General features: G+C 44.1%; 1 protein-coding gene across 2 annotated transcripts in view; it reads left to right on the forward strand.

The window, feature by feature from the left end:
• Nucleotides 1-21,279, forward strand: part of MBTPS1 (membrane bound transcription factor peptidase, site 1) — a 67,225-nt gene that overhangs the window by 13,790 nt on the left and 32,156 nt on the right. For both annotated transcript variants that reach the window (XM_010355642.2, XM_030924369.1), the window contains exons 2-10: nt 1,396-1,882; nt 4,024-4,281; nt 7,879-8,082; nt 9,818-9,928; nt 10,371-10,480; nt 12,133-12,249; nt 13,048-13,115; nt 16,514-16,616; nt 19,155-19,306. In XM_010355642.2, the coding sequence (XP_010353944.1) occupies nt 1,714-1,882; nt 4,024-4,281; nt 7,879-8,082; nt 9,818-9,928; nt 10,371-10,480; nt 12,133-12,249; nt 13,048-13,115; nt 16,514-16,616; nt 19,155-19,306 (1,292 nt within the window). In that variant the 5' untranslated portion in view covers nt 1,396-1,713. The remainder of the gene's footprint in view (nt 1-1,395; nt 1,883-4,023; nt 4,282-7,878; nt 8,083-9,817; nt 9,929-10,370; nt 10,481-12,132; nt 12,250-13,047; nt 13,116-16,513; nt 16,617-19,154; nt 19,307-21,279) is intronic.

Genomic DNA, 21,279 nt, shown 5'->3' on the forward strand with positions numbered 1-21,279 from the left:
TGGGAGGCCAAGGTGGCTGGATCACCTGAGTTTGAGACCAGCCTGGACAAAATGCCGAGACCCCTTCTCTATATTAAAATCCAAAAATTAGCTGGGTGTGGTGATGCATGCCTGTAGTCCTAGCTACTCGGGGTGCTGAGGCCAGAGGATTGCTTGAGCCCAGGAAGTTGAGGCTGCAGTGAACTGCAGAGATTGCGCCACCCACTCCAGCCTCAGTGTCAGAGTGAGGCCCTTCTTCAAAATAAATAAATAAATAAATAAATAAGAGTAATAAAATCCTAAGTAACACTGGAAGGCCTCTCTTGCTTCATTTACGCATTTCCCACCCTGCTGGATTATTTATGCCCCAGGTATGGTCTGTGCAACTGATTTTTCTGGGTATGTTACAGCCAGCATTGTTCTTTACTATTGCTCTGTTTTCATTGTGAAGAATGGCAGTTTTTCTTACAATTTAGATGTTTTGGAAGATGTCAGTGTCCATGTGTAATTTAATATTCAAATGACATTTTTGTTTAGCAGTAACATCCCTCACAAACTGTCCTCTCATGTCACTCCAGTAAAGAGATCATCTGGTTTTGTAACACATTTAGCGAGTTATATTTCTTTAAGTGTGAGGTTTCAGGTAAAATAGATTTCAAGACAGTAAACCCTTTTATGCTCTTTTCATAGAATTGGTAGAAAATATTTCAAAATCTGTAATGTTAAAGCATAGTGTTTCTTAAAGAAGGTGTTAAATATCACTTATATGGAAATTACTTTGCTGTTAGGTATTAATGTTACAGCAGAAAGTGAGGATGTATAACAAGCTTTTGCCTGAAAACCTCATGAAATTTGTGGGAAGTAAAAGTGCCAACTGGGGAAATCCTCTGGGGATTGAGTTGCAAATGATAGGAAATACAGAATCTGAAACAGAACAAAGGATCATCCTGATTCCCTCTTCTCTTTGACTGCTAGAATGCTCAGGTCCAGTGTGCTTAATATTTTTGGTGTTGTTTTGTTATCCTTAGTTTTTTCCATTTTTCTCATTTATTTTATTGTTTTATTTTTGAAGATGCCTAAAAAAATTTTCCCATGAAAGCAGTGAGTAATAAGTAAATAAACACGAAATAATACGTTTCATGGTTGTATGGCACATTAATTTGTCTTAAAACTGGGATATCTCTTTTATTCTCTTATTTATTGTTTTAGACATAGGGTCTCACTTTGTTGCTCAGGCTGGACTCAAACTCCTGGGCTCAAATGATCTTCCTACCTCAGCCTCCCAAGTAGCTGATCTACAGGCACCTGCCACCTTGCCTGACTGACCCACCTGTTTAAATTATAAATACAACTAAATCATACCTGGCTATGTCAGTTTGCTACTAATGTCTGTTTGCACTATTTTTTGTTTCATAGATTGGCTCACAGTGGTTGATTGATCAACCCTGTTGGACGTTGGTTCTGTGGTACAAATGGAGTATAGGACTCAGTCATCACGGCCTGAGTGAGAGAAGCCTTATTTCCAAGATGGAGAAGAAGCGGAGAAAGAAATGAAAGCCTCGCTTCAGGCTGAACCACAAAAGGCCATGGGATTTAACTTTTATTTACGTTGGACAAGACTGTAAGATGGCTGATCAGTAATGTTGCAGCTTTTAGCCGAAACAAAAATTTACTTCTAATCAAGAAGAAAAAAGTGTGATTTGAACGTATGCAATTTTATGATCATATTCGCTTATGACCATGAAGCTTGTCAACATCTGGCTGCTTCTGCTAGTGGTTTTGCTCTGTGGGAAGAAACATCTGGGCGACAGACTGGAAAAGAAATCTTTTGAAAAGGCCCCATGCCCTGGCTGTTCCCACCTGACTTTGAAGGTGGAATTCTCATCAACAGTTGTGGAATATGGTAACGATGTTGTCTTCAATATTAGGACCTCCCATCCTGTTTTTTTCAAGTGTGCTTAATATAACATTAGCTATCGCTGAAGAACATGTTCCTCTTTTCTACAGTATATTTCTTTTTTTTTTTTGGAGACAGAGTCTCATTCTGTTACCCAGGCTGGAGTGCAGTGGCATGATCTCTGCTCACTGTGACCTCTGCCTCCTGGGTTCAAGCAGTTCTCATGCCTGAGCCTCCCAAGTAGCTGGGATTATAGGTACCTGCCACCGTGCCTGGCTAATATTTTGTTTTGTTTTGTTTTTGAGGTGGAGTCTCACTCTGTTGCCCAGGCCGGAGTGCAATGCTATGATCTCGGTTCATTTTCTACCTCCCGGGTTCAAGCAATTCTGCCTCAGCCTCCCAAGCAGCTGGGACTACAGGCACCCACCACAACTCCCAGCTAATTTTTTCTATTTTTAGTAGAGATAGGGTTTCACCATCTTGGCCAGGCCGGTCTTGAACTCCTGACCTCGTGATCTACCCACCTTGGCCTACCAGAGTGTTGGGACTACAGGCATGGTGGCTCATGGCCTTTTTTTTTGTATTTTTAGTAGAGATGGGGTTTCAGCATGTTGGCCAGGCTGGTCTTGAACTCCTGACCTCAAGTGATCACCCTCCTTGGCCTCCCAAAGTGCGGGGATTACAGGCATGAGCCACTGTGCCTGGCCTTCTGTCGTGAATTTCCAATGGGTTGACTGCACAGCTCATGAATATTAACTTTGTGTAAGTTTGTTTCCCAGTAGAGTAAGCTTATATGATACAAGGAAATTGACATGAATTATTTACCTACACCTTCTGTTTTTTTTTTTCTTTTAGAGACAGAGTTTTGCTCTTGTCACCCAGGCTGGAGTGCAGTGGTGCCATCTCAGCTCATTGCAGCCTTGACCTCCCAGGCACAAGTGATCTCCCACTTCAGCCTCCCAAGTAGCTGGGACTACAGGCACCTGCCACCATGCCCAGCTAATTTTTTTCTTTTTCTTTCTTTCTTTCTTTTTTTTTTTTTTTTTTTTTTTTTTTTGAGATGGAGATTCACTCTTGTTGCCCAGGCTAGAGTGCAGTGGCGCCATCTCAGCTCACCACAGCCTCTGCCTCCCGGGTTCAGGCCATTCTGCCTCAGCCTCCCGAGTAGCTGGGATTACAGGCATGCGCCACCACACCTGGCTAATTTTGTATTTTTAGTAGAGACTGCATTTTTCCATGTTGGTCAGGCTGGTTTTGCACTCTGACCTCAGGTGATCCTCTCGCCTTGGCCTCCCAAAGTGTTGAGATTATAGGCATGAGCCACTATGCCCAGCCTACACCTTGATTCTTTGGAACAGGTGCCATTGTAGTTGGTAAGGATGGGGAGCTGGGAGGTGCTGAATGTTTATGTTCTAGAGTTTATATGAAGAACTAAGCAAACAGTGTCACATAATCCACTCTGGAATTTTGCTATTGTTTTCATTTTAAGAAACACTGAGCATTCAGTTCTCTGAATTCTTTTCCTATTTGAAAAAAAATTATATACATTTCTTTGTTGTGTATTCAGACTTCTGTAGGTATATGCTTTTTAAAAAAATATCACAGGTATCTGGTTTTGAATGATGTATTCTGTGTGGTTAGGTGATTCATACAGATATTTATTTATTTATTTATTTATTTGGGACAGAGTCTTGCTCTGTCACCAGATAGGGGTGCAGTGGCGTGATCTCAGCTCACTGCAGCCTCCGCCTCCCGGGTTCAAGTGATTTTCCTGTCTTAGCCTCCCAGGATTATGGGTGCCCACCACCACACCCAGCTTATTTTTTGTATTTTTAGTAGAGATGAGGTTTCACTATGTTGGCCAGGCTGGTATCAAACTCCTCACCTCATAATCTGCCCACGTCAGCCTCCCAAAGTGCTGGGATTACAGGTGTGAGCCACCACGCCCAGCCCCATATAGATGATTTTTACTCAAAGCTCTGCAGACAGCTGTCTAGCCATTGAAAGTAGTCTTTGTGTTTTCCTTTCATCTGCTGTGGGCTTTAAGATAATTTTTGTTTTGCCAGATTTTAGATTAGATACAATGTAGTATATGTTACAATGTATGTGCCTAAATTCTTATTTTTGTTTGTGGTGATTGGTTTCAGAATATATTGTGGCTTTCAATGGATACTTTACAGCCAAAGCTAGAAATTCATTTATTTCAAGTGCCCTGAAGAGCAGTGAAGTAGACAATTGGAGAATTATACCTCGAAACAATCCATCCAGTGACTACCCTAGTGATTTTGAGGTGATTCAGATAAAAGAAAAACAGAAAGCAGGGCTGCTGACACTGGAAGATCATCCAAACATCAAACGGGTCACGCCCCAACGGAAAGTCTTCCGTTCCCTCAAGTATGCAGAATGTGAGTATTGTGATTGTAGGCAGATTTCTGTCTCTGCCATTTACTCTGAAAAATCTCAAACTGCAGAGTACTTGAAAAATAGTACAGTGAGTATCCGTGTCCTTCCATCTAGTTTGCTAATTGTGAACATTTTCCTGGTAGGAATTTTTTAGTTTAATTTTGTTTTTTTCGTGCACAGGGTTGGTGGTGGGGGGTGGAATTATTTTTTAAAAAGAGACCTCGTGCTGTTCTGGTAAAAGAAAATCTGAGGGTTTGCAGTGGTAGATGGTAGTGATCTTTGTTTCTGTTGGAAGTGATTTGCGCCAGCTTCGTCTCAGAGCTTTCAGACTTCAAGGCTGCGGCTGCGGCTGCCTTCTTGTGCTGAAAGACGCATCCTTATGTTTGCTTCTTTCTTGCATTTTGCTTCTCTCAGTGTGTGTGTGTGTGTGTTTCAGGACGCAGTTTCACTCTTGTTGCCCAGGCTGAAGTGCAGTGGCGTGATCTTGGCTCACTGTAGCCTCCACCTCCCGGGTTCAAGCGATTCTCCTGCCTCAGCCTCCCGAGTAGCTGGGATTACAGGCATGCGCCACCACACCCAGCTAGTTTTGTATTTTTAGTAGAGATGGGGCTTCTCCATGTTGGTCAGGCTGGTCTTGAGCTCCTGACCTCAGGTGATCCGCTCTCCTCAGCCTCCCAAAGTGCTGGGATTACAGGCATGAGCCACCGTTCCTGGTCCCATTTTTTAAGGCAGTCTTGCAAAATATGTTTTCCTTGGGTTTCATTTTGTTTTTCTCAAAGCCTCCTGACCAGCAGTAGTCATGCATCAGCTGGGTTTGTTTAAGTCATCAGCTGTGCACGTGTGAGGATGGAAGGAATTTGGCTTTTCCTGTTCTTCTCCAGGGCTTAGTCTTTCCTACTTCATTACAATTGGGCTTGTCAAGATAGAGTTTAGCCTCAAGTAATAAATTGCATATTTATTAAATGATATTTTCCAAAGATATATATTACCAAAGGAAAAGGGTTTTTTTTTCCTGTTTATCTTAAATCAGGTTAACAAATTGCTAGTTCTGTTATTGTTTACTATCATTTCTTTCATCAGAAGGAAGAAGAAATTAAAATTTTTCTCTTCTTTATCTATCATATTTTAGGCCTAAGAGCCTCTGAGGTTTTGCTGCATTAAACACACACACACACACACACACACACACACACACACACACACGAAGAGAAGTTTAATTTTCATAGTAAAACCAGGTGTAAACTTCAGGCATCTGACTTTCTCAGAGCCTTTTCTGCTTACTCCAGATGTTATGTATTATTCTCCTTAAAAAGTAGTGACACCTCAGAATAATCCAGGAAGATAAAAGCCAATCACACCTGATACAATTAGCCAAATATATACATTGTGGTATTTTACTTGACTTCAGTTATCTTAAAGAGCTCTAGAATGCTTTAGGAGACACGGAGTTGCCTAATTTTAGCACAAGAATCCTAGACTCTCTGGAGGTGGGATTCCCTTGTGCACCATCTCCACTGCGTGTGTCCTGGGTGCCTGACCCCCCTGTGAGGGGAACCTTGCCCGCGTTGCCTGCCCGTGCCCCTTGAAGGTAGCTGTGGCCTTCAGCAGTAAGCGCCTTTCCCATCTTGAAGCTTCAGTTTTGTCATTCATAAAATGGAGCTGATACTCCCCGCCTCACGGGGCTGTCATGAAGAGAACATGAAGTAATGCATATGAGGAAAGCAGTAGAGTGTTCAGGATGTTGTAAGTAACCAAATGTTAACGATTTCTATGATTCTTACTCATAGAAGGTTTTGCTTTATGCTTTATTTTGGGCTGACACCATTCTCACTCTGGATCCCACCCATTTCATTCTATCCGTAAGACAAAGCGTACCTGTTTTCTACAAGACAATAGTTAAAGATATGATGAAGATAACTGTCTTTTTGATATTTGAAGATACCCATGGTGTGTCTCTTTTGGCAATTTTTTCTCTCCAAGCTAAATCCCCAGTTCCTTCCATAGTTACTCAGATCCTTCCATAGTTACTCAGATGACATGATTTCAAGTCCCCTCATCATTGTAAGTGTTTTCCTTTGAATGTACTAATTTTTCTAAATTATTCTAAAGCTGTGAAGCCCTGAACTGAGTATAATACTGGAGGTGTAGTCTGGCCTGTGCAGGGTTGAGCAGAGCAGACCCCTTCCTGGTCTCAGTGTTGCTCTTCAGTCAGCACCTCCAGCATTGTCCTGTGCTGTTGATTTAAAGATCAGACTCAGCACAGGAATTTCAATTAAGAACCATTTCAGCTGGACTGTGCAAATATTTACTTACCAGAATTGACGTGACTGTGTATGCTTCCAGGTCCCTGTACTTACATGGGTGTCGCTTGGTAAGGCTGGAATAAAAATGACAATGATTTGCTTTAGAAACAGAACTGTATTAGTAGTATAGATTTTCTCCTCTTAAAACGGATTTGAGATATGACTTGTTCATTGTAACATGGTCTTTGAAAGGTAAAGGGAAAACTCTTTTTTTTTTTTTTTTTGAGACGGAGTCTCGCTCTGTCACCCAAGCTGGAGTGCACTGGCCAGATCTCAGCTCACTGCAAGCTCCGCCTCCCGGGTTTACGCCATTCTCCTGCCTCAGCCTCCCGAGTAGCTGGGACTACAGGCGCCCGCCACCTCGCCCGGCTAGTTTTTTGTATTTTTTAGTAGAGACGGGATTTCACCGTGTTAGCCAGGATGGTCTCGATCTCCTGACCTCGTGATCCACCCGCCTCGGCCTCCCAAAGTGCTGGGATTACAGGCTTGAGCCACCGCGCCCGGCCGGTAAAGGGAAAACTCTTAGGCCATTTCTGTGCTATTTCCTTTTTCCTCCGCTTTTTAAAAATAGACTTACAGGTAGTAAAATTCGTCCTTTTTATTTTTATTTACTTATTTTTTTTCGTCCTTTTTAGAGTACAGTTTGGCAAGTTTTGGCAAAAGTATACCATCAAATATCCACCAACAAAATCAAGATATGGAATAATTCCATCACCCTCAGAAATTCCCCATCTCTCACTCCTTTGTAGTTCTTTTGTTTTTTTGAAAGGTGAAATTCTAGCAGATAAGAATATTGAGAATATTGAGCAATATACGGTTTTTTAAAGTCCCGTTGATATTTGATGCTCAATGGGATGACATGGCTTTTGCCTATCCCAGAAATCTAGTGAAACTTCTAGTGAAAATAAAACTCCATGAATGCTTAGGGTCATTTTCTTTAACTTCTCCCCTTTCTGGTTCAGTGAGAACAAGTTGCTGATGAAAAATCAGGTTTGTCTTTAGTTTTAGTATCACAGTTAGCTTCTTAAAATTATTATTATTTAATTTAATCAGTCTTTCTCTGCCTTACCTTGGTTAGAAAATTTCAAGTAGAGAACTATTTGGGAATAGTATGATAGCTAAATAACATCCTATAATTATAATTGCATTGAGACTGTCCTTCTAGAAAAAGAAGATAATCCCACTTTCCCTCAAACAGAATGGCAAATGGTAATCCTCGCTGTGTTTGGGGTCGTTTTGCCTGGTGGGTATCGTGTTTTGTTCTTCTGTTCTGACCTTTCTCTCCCTTGCCTCTAGCTGACCCCACAGTACCCTGCAATGAAACCCGATGGAGCCAGAAGTGGCAGTCATCCCGTCCCTTGCGAAGAGCCAGTCTGTCCCTGGGCTCTGGCTTCTGGCATGCTACGGGAAGGCATTCGAGTAGACGGCTGCTGAGAGCCATCCCGCGCCAGGTTGCCCAGACACTCCAGGCAGACGTGCTCTGGCAGATGGGATATACAGGTGTGTGCTATTACCCAGGGAAGGTGCGGAAAGTCCGGACATCTAGGAATTCCGTGTTCGGGACTGCCTAGTGCGAAAGCCCTGCAACCTTCCACTTCTGACCTTCGTTCTATTTGTTGAGCTGGAAGGTAGCCAAGTACTCCTCGTCTTTGACTCCTGTTATGCCAGGCATCCGTTTCTGTGGCTTTTCTAATTGCCACCATTTGTGTCTTATTTTTGTTACCATTTCTGAGGTTAGAAGGGGCAGACTGTGGAGCACTTCTCTCCTGTTGACACGTACACAAACGAGCACAGCACTGCTGGCTGCTGGCACTGGCCGACAGGCCTGCAGAGGTCTGTCACTTCTTGGGGAAAAATGGTCCCTGATCTGGGTAATTCCATGGAAATTAGTTTATCACTTGAGTTTGGTGCCCTGAATGCAGAGTGACTAAGTAATTGACTATCAACTTGCTAATGATTTGTTTCGGAACAGGAAGCGGTGTTAATGATCATGTCCTGTGAAATAAAACTCAGAACAATAAGGGTTTTTCCTTTGCTGATTCATCATGACAAAACATTCCTGTTTTATCTAATGTGAAGATTTTTACCTTCTAAATGTAAACCAGTTTCACCTGCTCCCAGGAAATCTCAGTTTGCCTAAGTGTCTTTCTGGTATCTCCTTGACTTAGGGACCCTTACCTCTCCTTTGATCTCCTTGGCTCCCTGTCCTCCAAAATGTCTGAGATACTTCAACTTATAATACCTGGTGGACTGGCATTTCATTAAAATGTGTGTCTCCCCATAGTTTCACCTTTTTAGAGTGAGAACTCCTTCACAAAACAAGTTTTCTAATCATCAGAAATAATTTTTTATTCCCCCCAAACCAAATGGTTTCTGATTTTGTGTGCATTTTTTAAAAGTAGCATTGATCTTTATATTTATCTCAGTGTAATAGATTGTTTCACATAGTATTGATGTGTACACAGCCCTTTTGCCAGAAAGACATTACCCTCTTGACACTGGTTAGCTGTTAAGTCATACAGGTATTCTGTATTTTTTCTAGATGCTTTCTAGAATTTTTGGTCAGACAGGCCAGTTGTGTTTCACATTGGTGTTGATGGCTTTGGCCAGTATCTGGAATAGACTTACTATTCTAGAAAAGGGCACGCTGCAGTGATTTTTCTTAGGTGTGATGAGCCCCGTGTGGTGTTAGTTGTTCCTCGCGGCAGCATTTGCTGTTTTATAAATGAGCTGCATGGAGTAAATTGCTGTCCTTGTCAGGAATGGGAATGGTTCCCCCTTTTCCCCTTTTCTGTGTCCTGCTCCTTGGGTGTGTGGTTTGTGAGTGTTTTGCAGGGCCTCTGAGAAGCGGGGGTGGAGACCTGTGATAAATTGCCAGAAGGAGAGTATCGGTAGGTGCCATCCTGGAGGCTTGAGAAGCCCGCTAGGAGTGGAAGGAGTGGTTCCATCCTGAGTGCTAGTGGCAATTGAGGAGGGTCTAGAAGGATTTTCTGCTTATCCTTAAATCTTACTTGGTGACAGATGATGGCATTGCTCCTGCTGTCCTCTTTGCTTGGCCTTGGCTTAGCCAGCTGACCCTGGGAGCAGCTGGCTTAACTTGTTTGCTCTGAGCAGGCTTTGGCCTTCCACAGTATGTCATTTTCTGTGGGTCCCAGGAAAGAATGTATTTTACAGGCAAAATCCAAAAAGATGATTTCTTCAGACATGATTGTGTTTGCTTTCTTTTCCGAATAAGGTGCTAATGTAAGAGTTGCTGTTTTTGACACTGGGCTGAGCGAGAAGCATCCCCACTTCAAAAATGTGAAGGAGAGAACCAACTGGACCAACGAGCGAACGCTGGACGATGGTGGGTCTCAGTGGCAGTGAGAATGTGGTCATGTGTGGACGTAGGACATCACTCCCGTCCTCTCTGATTGATTGAGAGGGTATTTAGTGCATGATTCCACAGTCTGTCAGCAATTACTCAGACAAGCCCAAGTTGTTATTGTGCCTTTTGTTGTGGCAGAAACTGCTCTGAATACCTCAGAGGATGTCGGGAAGTAGTGCTTCAGGAGAGAGTGGGGATGCCTGGTGCAGGGGCAGCTCCCCATCCGGAAGAGCGTGGAGGTGGCTAGACCTAGAAGGGGTGCTTGTGCCAGTGATGTCCAAGGGGATCGTAGAGCAGCAGCAGAGACCCTCCTCTCCAGCACTTGGAAATAGAAGGCTGTGAAACTCATGGCCTGGAATGTTGCGTCCTGGCACTTGCTATCCAGTGTGTTTAATGGGATTGTTTTCTTTATGGACTACAGGGTTGGGCCATGGCACATTCGTGGCAGGTGTGATAGCCAGCATGAGGGAGTGCCAAGGATTTGCTCCAGATGCAGAGCTTCACATTTTCAGGGTCTTTACCAATAATCAGGTAGGTGTTTTGAGGACCCCTGAAACTTGAGGAATTCATACTGAAATGTAAAAAGCAGAATCACTGGACTTAACACACTTATGTAAAAGGAGTGCACGTCAGTGACGCTGAGCCATTCATACCGCAGCACACATGCCCAGTTTACTCTTCCTCTGCCTCCTGGGTGGCTCCGCCCTTCTCCCACCAGCCACCGTGTCGACCTAACTTGAACACTGAAGACCCTGCTGAGGCTACCACTTACAACGATTCTTTGATGTCCCTTGTTTCTTCTCTACCTCCAGGCTTCCCCAGACCTCTGTGCCCTGGGTCGGGTGTCTGCATGACAGAATAGAACAGTTGCACATAGAATAAGTGTGTTTGCCTCCCTGATTGGGCTCCTACCACCTTCAGCTGTTTTATTTACCTCTGTGTCCCCACACCTGGCATTGTGTTGGGTAATGTGAGTTTACAAGCTTTGTTCCTTCACTCTTCATTTGCAAACCGTAGAAAAGGGAGAGGGTCCTAGTATTTGTTTCTTTTTTCATCATTTATTTTTTAAGGTTAATTTTTGAATAGGTAATACATAGCTCAGAAATGTCAAAAGGTAACACAGTGAGGCCCCCACCCCGTCCCCGTCCAGCAGGTTCTTTCCTCACTTGCCCGTGTCTCTTGTGTGATGATGTTCCTTTCTTATACCTCCTTCTAAAATTTCTTTGGTGTATATAAGAAAATATAAAGACGTGATCTTTTAAAAGCCTTTTAAAAACATAATCTTAATCATTACATTGCTTCTCTTCCTACTGTAAACTTAATTTTATATTTTTAAAAAAGCAACAGCTGAAGGTGATCCACAAAGTAATGTACCTTTTGTAAGGAACATAGGAGCACTTGAACATCAGAGGACTAATACTGTGAAATAACTGTTACCGCTGCCGTTTGTCCTTCAGTCTATTTAGGAATGAGAAGATTAGATAGATAAGTTGAACTATTCCAAAATGCTTAACTTAATAGAAGTGCCTTGGGATAAGTCCTTTTACAGGAGAGGGCAGTTGGAAGCATGAGTGTTTTCCAGGAAGACATTCTTTGTGTAGAGAGCTGCGCATTTCACCTGGAGAGATAGGCCACCTGCGGAACACAGCTGTCTCTTCCTTAGGTTCAGTTCCAAGGACTTAGAACTTCTAGGTGTTGTATTTTACTCTCCAGAGCATTATGCATACTCAGGATTTATTTCTGGTTTGGTTTTTTTTTTTTTTTTTTTAGACGGAGTCTCGCTCTGTGGCCCGGGCTGGAGTGCAGTGGCTGGATCTCAGCTCACTGCAAGCTCCGCCTCCCAGGTTCACGCCATTCTCCTGCCTCAGCCTCCCGAGTAGCTGGGACTACAGGCGCCCGCCACCTCGCCCGGCTAGCTTTTTGTATTTTTTAGTAGAGACGGGGTTTCACCGTGTTAGCCAGGATGGTCTCGATCTCCGGACCTCGTGATCCGCCCGTCTCAGCCTCCCAAAGTGCTGGGATTACAGGCTTGAGCCACCGCGCCCGGCCTTATTTCTGGTTTTAAGTTAAAAAAAAAATTAAGGGAAATACTTTATGATTTTAAGAGCCTTAGAAATAAAAACTGTCCTAGCTCTTTAAGACTTGATTGAAACACTAAGCGGACTGTTTTAATATTTAACTAGGTATCTTACACATCTTGGTTTTTGGACGCCTTCAACTATGCCATCTTAAAGAAGATTGACGTGTTAAACCTCAGCATTGGCGGCCCGGACTTCATGGATCATCCCTTTGTTGACAAGGTTTGTGGAGTCATTGCACACAGGGTTTGGGTGACAGCTCCTGCTCTTTCGCAGTGTCCAACTTTGCATCACATCTAGTGTGTTAGTGGCTTTTCATCCAGGTGGTGACAGCTTTGTGAGAACAGATGGCTAATGACATGAGCTTCAGTGATGTGCATGTCATAAATTGAGTGGGTTAGAGGCCTTAGAGTAGGTGTTTATAAGGAGCACATGGTGCCTTGCTGATTCTTTTTTTTGTATTTTTTTCTTTGAGATGGAGTTTGATTCCTCTTAGCTAGGCTGGAGTGCAGTGGCGTGGTCTCGGCTCACTGCAACCCGCCTCCCAGGCTCAAGCGGTTCTCCTGTCTCAGCCTCCCAAGTAGCTGGGATTATAGGCGCACACCACCAGGCCTGGCTAATTTTTGTATTTTTAGTAGAGATGGGGTTTCACCATGTTGGCCAGGCTGGTCTCCAATTCCTGACCTCAGGTGATCCACCCAGCTCAGCCTTTCAAAGTGCTGGGATTACAGGCGTGTGCTACCATGCCCTGCCGATTCTTTCTTACCTAAACATGCAATTTTGTTTTCCTGAAAGTGACTAGAAAGTCAGCATCTGCTCTGTGCACTGCATGCTTCTCCGCCCCGGGTGGTATTCTCTAAACCTGCAAGTTGCCAGCATATCCACCTTTATGATGGTCCAGTGCTGCTTTTTTAGAACTGTTTTTAGATGTTGTGTAGGTTTTTTGTTTTTGTTTTTTCTTTTTGGACAATTATACATTAAGAGTGGTATACTTTCATTAAATAAATGCTCATTTTGTAGGTGTGGGAATTAACAGCTAACAACGTAATCATGGTTTCTGCTATTGGCAATGACGGACCTCTTTATGGGTAAGTAGCCCCAGCAGGGATGACCTTGGGAATTTTTTCCCCCTTAAATAACTGAAAAATTGTTATCTGTTTGTGTATCCACCTATGGTTACCTGTTTATATCTGTCTAAAACTTTGTCTTAAGGATGTTTTCCTCATGTAAAAAAATACTGTAGGATGCATGATGAACACCCAGGTACTCACCACCCGCCTCAGCAGTTGTCACCTCAAGGCCAGTCTTCCTTCTATTTATGTCTTTAAAATTTTGTTACAAATTGTAATTTAGAAGCCTAAAGTTTTTATTCTAACTACCTTTTTTTCCCCAAAATCAATCAGAAAAGTGAATCTATTAGAAAGAGATTCTGCAGTGTTGATGAGATCTGTGTGCAAAGCATTGGGGTAAAGAGGCAAACGGAAGAGGTTTCTGCCTGTCTCCGAAAGAGCAGGTGCGAGCACAGTGACACTCATTCACGGAGGAAGTGCTGGCGGGCCTCATGGCAACATGGACGGTGCTTTGGGAGTTGATGAGAGGGATCATGTAGGAGGGAGGCAGGGAGGACGGTGTCACAGGGGGCCTTTGTGCTGAACTTAAGCAGCACGAGATGTGAAACATTTGCCACTGAATCCCAGCCAGTACACTCCTGTCTGGTTAGAGGTCTCAGTTTTCTTTCCACCAGCAGCTTCATTTTATTCTCTAGATAATGTTTATAAGTCATTTCTTGTGCTCAGTTTCTGTAGGATGCTTTATGCAAATCCAGGGCGTAATAGGAGGTGAAGCTATGTGAAGTTCATGTTTGTATATCTCAGAAAACGCGGATATTGGCGTTCTTAGGATTCTAGCCTGATAGTTGAGTAAATGATCCTAACCCTCATTAGAGGTCCACAGTTCTGGATTTTGCTGTGGCATCAGTAATACGTATCGTGAGCCATAGATGCAAGTGGCACGAACATACCCTTGCTGTAGCTCTGCCGTGATAAACTCTAGTTATTAAGTCATCTCGTCAGGTTTTCTTGTCTCCTTTTTAAATGTTCATCCCATTTTTTATGTCCCCACTCAAGGCTGGCACTCACCAGTTCAGAGTCACCGGGTGTCAGTGTTTCCTAGCCTGTTTTCCTATCTGAGTCTTTTCCCACCCCAGCTCTTCCAGCATGGACAGGGATGAAAGTAGGTGTGGAAGCAGACAAGTCCGACCTGCCCCTTACGGCTGAGGCACTGTCACTTCTCTGAGCCACAGCTCCCTCACCTGTCATGGGAGCAGAGAGCAGCCTGTAAGGTGCCTGTGAGGCTGAAATCAGACAGCAGGGGGAGGAGAGCACCATGAATGCCGACGATGCTCTGTGAATGACAGCTGCTCTCTTTCTGTTTTGTGTGTATTTCTACTGTTCAAACATATATTCTAGCAGTTTTCTAATGAAGAATCTGCAGCGGATTATTATTGCCTAATAGATGAAATCCACATTTTTCTTTTGGTTTTCAAGGTCTTCAGTATTCTGGGCTGAATTGCAAACTTTTTCTATAAAGGGTCAGATAATAGTTTAGGCTTTATTGTGTGAAAGCAGCTGTGGGTGATATATATGTAAATGAACATGACTGTGTTCCAGGAACGCTGTATTTGCAAAAACAGGTGTGGGCCTGGTTTGGCCCATGGGCCATAGTTGGCCAACTCCAGCCAGAATCTCAGTTCACCTTGATCTTCCACTTCCCCACACATACCTTCCTGGAATAAGTGTCCGCCTTCTGTTTCTTTCAGGTCTTCCGCACCCCTTCCCTCTGCCCATCTTCCTGGCCACACCTGTCTGGATTCTCAGCTCTTTCACATGCTATTCTGACTGCTTTTCTGACTGCTTTCTCACATGCTGGCTGCCGTTCTGAAACCCTGTGGCTTTTGTGGGTGGTTGCACTCGATAGCTTCTTATCAGAATTGTGAGTTTATAGTGGGTTGGAGGAGAAGAGCCTTGCAAGGAAGGCCCCGTCTCCACCTTGTTTGTACGCTCATGCTGCCTCACACAGACCTGGGCACCTGCTGGCTGTTGCAGTGATGGGACATGGCATATGATCACAGCAGCCCAGCTTGTGGCGGGTGTGGTTTTTTCTGCTCGGGCATCTGGTGGGACTACTCCCAGGGCTGGTCTGAGGACAGTAACGTGCATACGTCAGCTCCTCTGGGAGTGAGGCACACATCCTCTGGTCCTCTTTGCTGTGGTCTCTTTCTCTGGGTCCTGCACTCTGTGGTACCAGTGAGCCTGCAGTCTCAGCTCCCTCCTTTTCAGTACCAGCAATGATTTCTTAATGCCTTCTCTTATTTTTTAAGAGTTTAAAGTACACTAAGCATTATAGGGATTGACAGGTAGAGGAGGGTGGGAAGGTGGTATTTTTTTGGTCACCTTTGGTGGGAGTTTCTATCAGTGACTTCTGTACCAACCTCTGCTCCTTGTGTTCCTGGGAATGTGTAAATATCTAGCATCGTCATCAGAAAATCATTATTGGTTCCTCCGAATGCTGGTAGGATATTGGTGGCCAGTGGGCTGAGAAGGCAGTACCAGTTTGTCTCGGTGTGTTGGGAATTGTCAGTTAAAAACAAACTCTGGGAGGAGAACTTCATGCTGCTATTATCTCATAAGCCACTTGGAATCAGTTGTAGTTCTTGAATTGTCAGAGTTCATTTTTTTGGTAGTATAGCCATAATAGATAAAGCTTAGCAATGCAGTTTTATAACTGAGTGTCTCATATTTTCAAATAGTTCATCTTTATCTTGACTTTGTGGTTTACACATTTTTGCCATTATTTATTTCACTGTAATTTCTTTGCAGATCTAGTGCACTTAAGGTATTGGAGAGACTCTGAGGAGCTCAAGATTACAGAGTAATGATAGTCCTTCCACAGTCCCTAGGAGGAGGGTAGAAGACCACCACAGAAGTTCAACTGAAAACTTAACCACTTCCTGACCTTGGCAGATGCAAATGTGTGGTTACGGTTTCTTCCCAGAGAAGTGTGTGATTTAGTTGGGGAGTTAAGATGAATGTACTGGGAACAGTTTGAAAGTGATGTGAGAATGTGTCATTAGATGATGAACTGCGATCATGTTAAGTGTTGTGAAGTTCAAGGCAAGTACAGATCCTTAAGGCTTGGATTGCTGGAGGGAAAAAGGGAGCCTTGAGCCCCGGTGTGCCAAGTTGACAGGGAGGAGAAGAAAGGAGGGGCGTTCCAGGTGAGAGGGTGTAATTGGAGCACAGTATGAACGTGGCAGGGTCATGCGTTTCACAGGACAGCCGTGAGGAGCTGCACACATCTTCCCGCAGAAGCAGCTCATACAGTCTTAGATTGTTCTGGGAGTATTTGCCCTGGTTTGAATCATCCATTGTAAATTATTTCTCTTGTTTTTTTTCTTTTCTTTTTTTTTTTTTTTGTCTCAATATAGCACTCTGAATAACCCTGCTGATCAAATGGATGTGATTGGAGTAGGCGGCATTGACTTTGAAGATAACATCGCCCGCTTTTCTTCAAGGGGAATGACTACCTGGGTACGCTTTTCTTTGCTAAATAATTGTATTTAGCTGGACAGACTACTGTGGCTAGTGGCACCGGTTGTTCATGAGCCGTGGGGTGTATTTGTAAGTGTACAGACACCCTCACATTCCCAGCTGAATAGCTGGGGCTATGAGTGCCTGCCCAGCCATGAGGACAAGAGATCTGGCCCCTTCAGCATCTGCCCCTTCACTCTGGCAAGTCCACAGCTGCTGTGATCATTCTAAGTGTGTCTCCCAGTTTCACTTATTAACTGATTTCTGACGAACTCATCTTTATTTATTTATTTATTTATTTTTTTGAGAAGGAGTCTCGCTCTGTCGCCCAGGCTGGAGTGCAGTGGCCGGATCTCAGCTCACTGCAAGCTCCGCCTCCCGGGTTTACGCCATTCTCCTGCCTCAGCCTCCCAAGTAGCTGGGACTACAGCTGCCCACCACCTCGCCTGGCTAGATTTTTTGTATTTTTTTAGTAGAGACGGGGTTTCACTGTGTTAGCCAGGATGGTCTCGATCTCCTGACCTCGTGATCCGCCCGTCTCGGCCTCCGAAAGTGCTGGGATTACAGGCTTGAGCCACCGCGCCTGGCCTGAATTCATCTTTAGGTGAATTGGGTTCCTGCCCATTTACCCTATCTAGTAGTGGCAACCGTTTACCCTATCTAGTAGTGGTAAGCAGTGCTCCTCAGTGGTAGGTGAGATGATTTTTTTTTTTTTTTTTTTTTGCGGGGGACCTTAAGAAGTTGGAGAAGCCATTGAGAACAGCTTAATATCAACTCTGCTAACCCAGAAACAATTGCACTTAGCTGGACAAATTCAAAATAACTGCTACAGTTAATAATTCAGCTGTTCGGGCTTTAATTATGCAGGAAATTCACCCGCCTTTACCTGTCAAAGTTTGATGAAAAATTAGACGCTCATGCAGAACAGCAATTGTGTACCTTTGCCCTCACGGTGGCTGAGGGGAGCACCTGCCCTTCACTTTCTTCAGGGTCAGAGCATCTCTCCATGCTTTAACTTCACGTGTCACACTCGGAGGCCTCAGATAAGTCCCTGCAAAGATTCCCAACTGCCTGGGAACACTGTGGGCCTCGTCCACACTGCAGCACTTTACGGGATAGCCTTTGTACTGTGCCTTCTACCTGAGCCTTTGTACTGTGACAATGTCAGCCCCCAGTGTCCCTGCCACCCAGCCTCACCAGGGGTCCCCGCCTCCCACACTCACATGCCTCTTCCTGGAGCTGACCTGTTGTCTGGGGACTGCTCTCTCATGTGATAGTCTGTCCAGGGCAGGCTGCATATCCTCCCGTCCATGCTCTCTCAGCATGTTCCTTGTGCTGCCAGATACTAGGAAACTGCATCCGCCACTTTGTCCCCAGCTCCCCGTGTAAACGCTCTCACCAAACCGTGATGAGATGTCACCCACTTTGTCCCCAGCTCCCCATGTAAACGCTGTCACCGAACCGTGATGAGATGTCACGTCCATGGCCTTCATCACCAACCAGCTTTTGAATGGCGTTTGGGAAGTGTCCCTCCATCATCACAGCTGCGGTGGAGGGCGCCTTCCCTCGGCGCCCCAGTGTGTGTCCGCGGTCCTTGGCCTTCCCTTCAAATGGGTCTCATGTTTTCTGAATGTTTTCTAATGGAGTATTTCTCGTTTTGCCCCAATTCTTAAGAAGCTTAAGCGAGTACTTAATAAAACCTTATCCCAAGTTAGTCGGGTGGTTATCTTGTTCCTTCTCAATGGTTTCTTATTTCCTCTGTTACAACCATTTGAAACATCCACTCATACCTTATACTTTTTTCCTTGTAAAGAAACATGTTTGGGTTTTTTTACATTTTAACTTTCTAATTTTTCTAACATATTTCTAAGTTTAACTTATCTAGAGATAAAGCAGTTTCCGGTTTCTGGTCTTGGTGATAAGCCAGTGTCCGCTTTCTAGTCTGGCATGTCAGCAAAATTAAAATACTTATCTTTTAATTGCTTTATGCCTTTGCCGTTGTTCTGGTTGTTATAAAATATATTTTTAAAATGTTACTTTCTACGTTATCATTTAAGCTTATTTTCTGTATTGTAGTGAATATCTTTGTTGTTTTCTCTTTTGTTGGAGGCGGGGGCTGAGAGGAACAGGATCTCACTCTATTGCCCAGGCTGGTGTGCAGTGACACAATCACGGCTCACTGCATCCTTGACCTCCCGGGCTCAGGTGATCCTCCTGAGTAGCCAGGACTACAGGCTTGTGCCACTAGATCTAGCTAATTTTTGTATTTTTTGTGGAGATGGGGTTCTTGCTGTGTAGCCCAGGCTGGTCTGGAACTCCTGGGCTCAAGCAGTCCACGTGCGTCGGCCTCCCAAAGTGTTGGGATTACAGGTGTGAGCCCTGCGCCCGGCCTGGAGTGAATTTCAGACTAAAATCAGTACCTTCCTAAGGTTATATACTGTGTAACCCATATCTCTGTTCTGATTTGATTCACTCATAACTGCATGTGGCTGTACGCCAAAGTATCAGACATAGAAACCAAGCTGCTTTTATTCATAGGAGCTACCAGGAGGCTACGGTCGCGTGAAACCTGACATTGTCACCTATGGTGCTGGCGTGCGGGGTTCCGGCGTGAAAGGGGGGTGCCGGGCCCTCTCAGGGACCAGTGTTGCTTCTCCAGTGGTTGCAGGTGCTGTCACCTTATTAGTGAGGTGAGTGCTGCCCCCCAGAGAACAGTAGCTCCCACGTCAGGACAGGAGCACTCCGTGCCAGCAGAGCAGGAGTTGTGTCTTACTTCTGCCCTGACTTGGATTTGAGGGCTTAGGCCCTTCACAGCCTTGCTCTGTCTCTCCTTCTTCATCTCTGCAAAGAGTAGGAGTCACTTCTTTTATAGTTAGATGACTTGAATGTGAACACACTTTATAAGCTCAAGTAAACAAAGTGCTGATAGGCAAAATACCTGTTTATGTTTGTGTTCTGTTTTCTGATATCCCATTTATGTGCTAGAAGTGTGCTTTTTATATCCAAGCAAGCATATATATCAGGCAGGGAACAAAAAGTAAGATATGTCCCTGCCATATATCCTCCATTTCCTGGGGGATTCACTTTAAAAAAAAAAAAAAATTGCATATATGTAAGATATTCAACATGATGTTATGGGATACATATAGATAGTAAAAAGGTTACTCTAGTGAAACAGATTAACACATCCACCTTCTCAGTGTTACCCATTTGTTGTTTTTGTGACAGGGACTCACCTTTTAATGTTCACTGTAGCTAAGGATGTCAAACCCGCCAGGGACTGACAGTCACCACTCCGCTTTGTCTCACTGAATCTCCTGCAGTTGGAGTGGAGCTTAGTGACTGGGCCTTAATCTTGAAGATAATGAAAGTGGGAGAAAGTTCTCAAAGAGGCTGGGTGCAGTGGCTCACACCTGTAATCCCAGCACTTTGGGAGGCTGAGGGAGCAGGTCATCTGAGGTCAGGAGTTCAAGACCAGACTGATCAATGTTGTGCAACCCCGTCTCTACTAAAAATTACAAAAATTAGCCAGGCATGGTGGTGGGCAGCTGTAATCCCAGCTACTCAGGAGATTGAGGCAGGAAAATTGCTTGATCCCGGGAGGAAGAGGCTGCAGTGAACTGAGATCGCGCCACTGCACTCCAGCCTGGGTGACAGAGCAAGACTCTGTCTCAATCAGCCAATCAATAAATAAAGTTCTCCAAGCGAGTAGACCAGAGTTGATGTTCACATGGTGTCACTTTCTTTGGAGGCCTGTGTTTCCTTACTCTCAGTTATATAAAAAGAAGTCTTTGGGGCTGGCATTTATCTTGTCACTGTATCTTCCCCCAGAATAAATTGTACTTCTTCTATCTAGATGAAGTTTTAGTTGAGTGTTGTGATAACACACAAAACTCTGTGTATTTGGAAGTTATTCTATGCTAATTTAAAAATTAATTAATATAAGCTAATAGTATTAAATGTCTTTATATTTTAAATTCTCTTTAAGTAAATTGAATATTGATTTCAGCTTCTAATGCCAGATATTATTTTGTTAGTAATCCTTAATAAAGCTAGATATTGGGCTGGGTGTGGTAGCTCACACCTGTAATCCCAGCACTTTGGGAGGCCAAGGCAAGAGGATTGTTTGAGGCTAGTAGTTTGAGACCAGCTGGGGCAACATAGTGAGACCCCATCTCTACCAAAAAAGGGGGTAGATATCTCTCTCTTTCCCCGTTTCTCTGTTCTTCCCTTAGAGTTTGGAGCCAAATTCTTGAGAATGTTGACATTGGCCAGACTGGCCTCTGGAGAATAACCGTGTGCTTGCTGGAAACACTGTCTTCTCTTCCAGTTGTTTTCCTCTCTCCAGTGTTACATCAAGTGAGGAGCAAAGTGGAGGGAAGGTGGATAGTGGGCTACCTGGCCTACTTGCACCCTTGTATTTGCCAGGTGGAGAGGACTCAGTTAGGGCTCCTGTTTCTAATTTTGTTGATTCTAGAAACAGAAAATACTGGTTCATTTTTCCTACACGCCATGATTGTTAGCGGGAAGTGAAGGCTCTGCCTTCACCGTTGAGCCCATCAGCTCTCTGCTGTTTAGTAAGCGGGCATCCGAGGGGTTGTTCCTTTTCCCAGCAGCTTCTTTAAGTGCAGATATTTTCAGCAACAAGGAAGCCTTTCAGTCT

The sequence above is a fragment of the Rhinopithecus roxellana genome, chromosome 20 (genome assembly GCF_007565055.1).
Source record: "Rhinopithecus roxellana isolate Shanxi Qingling chromosome 20, ASM756505v1, whole genome shotgun sequence".
Taxonomy (NCBI): domain Eukaryota; kingdom Metazoa; phylum Chordata; class Mammalia; order Primates; family Cercopithecidae; genus Rhinopithecus; species Rhinopithecus roxellana.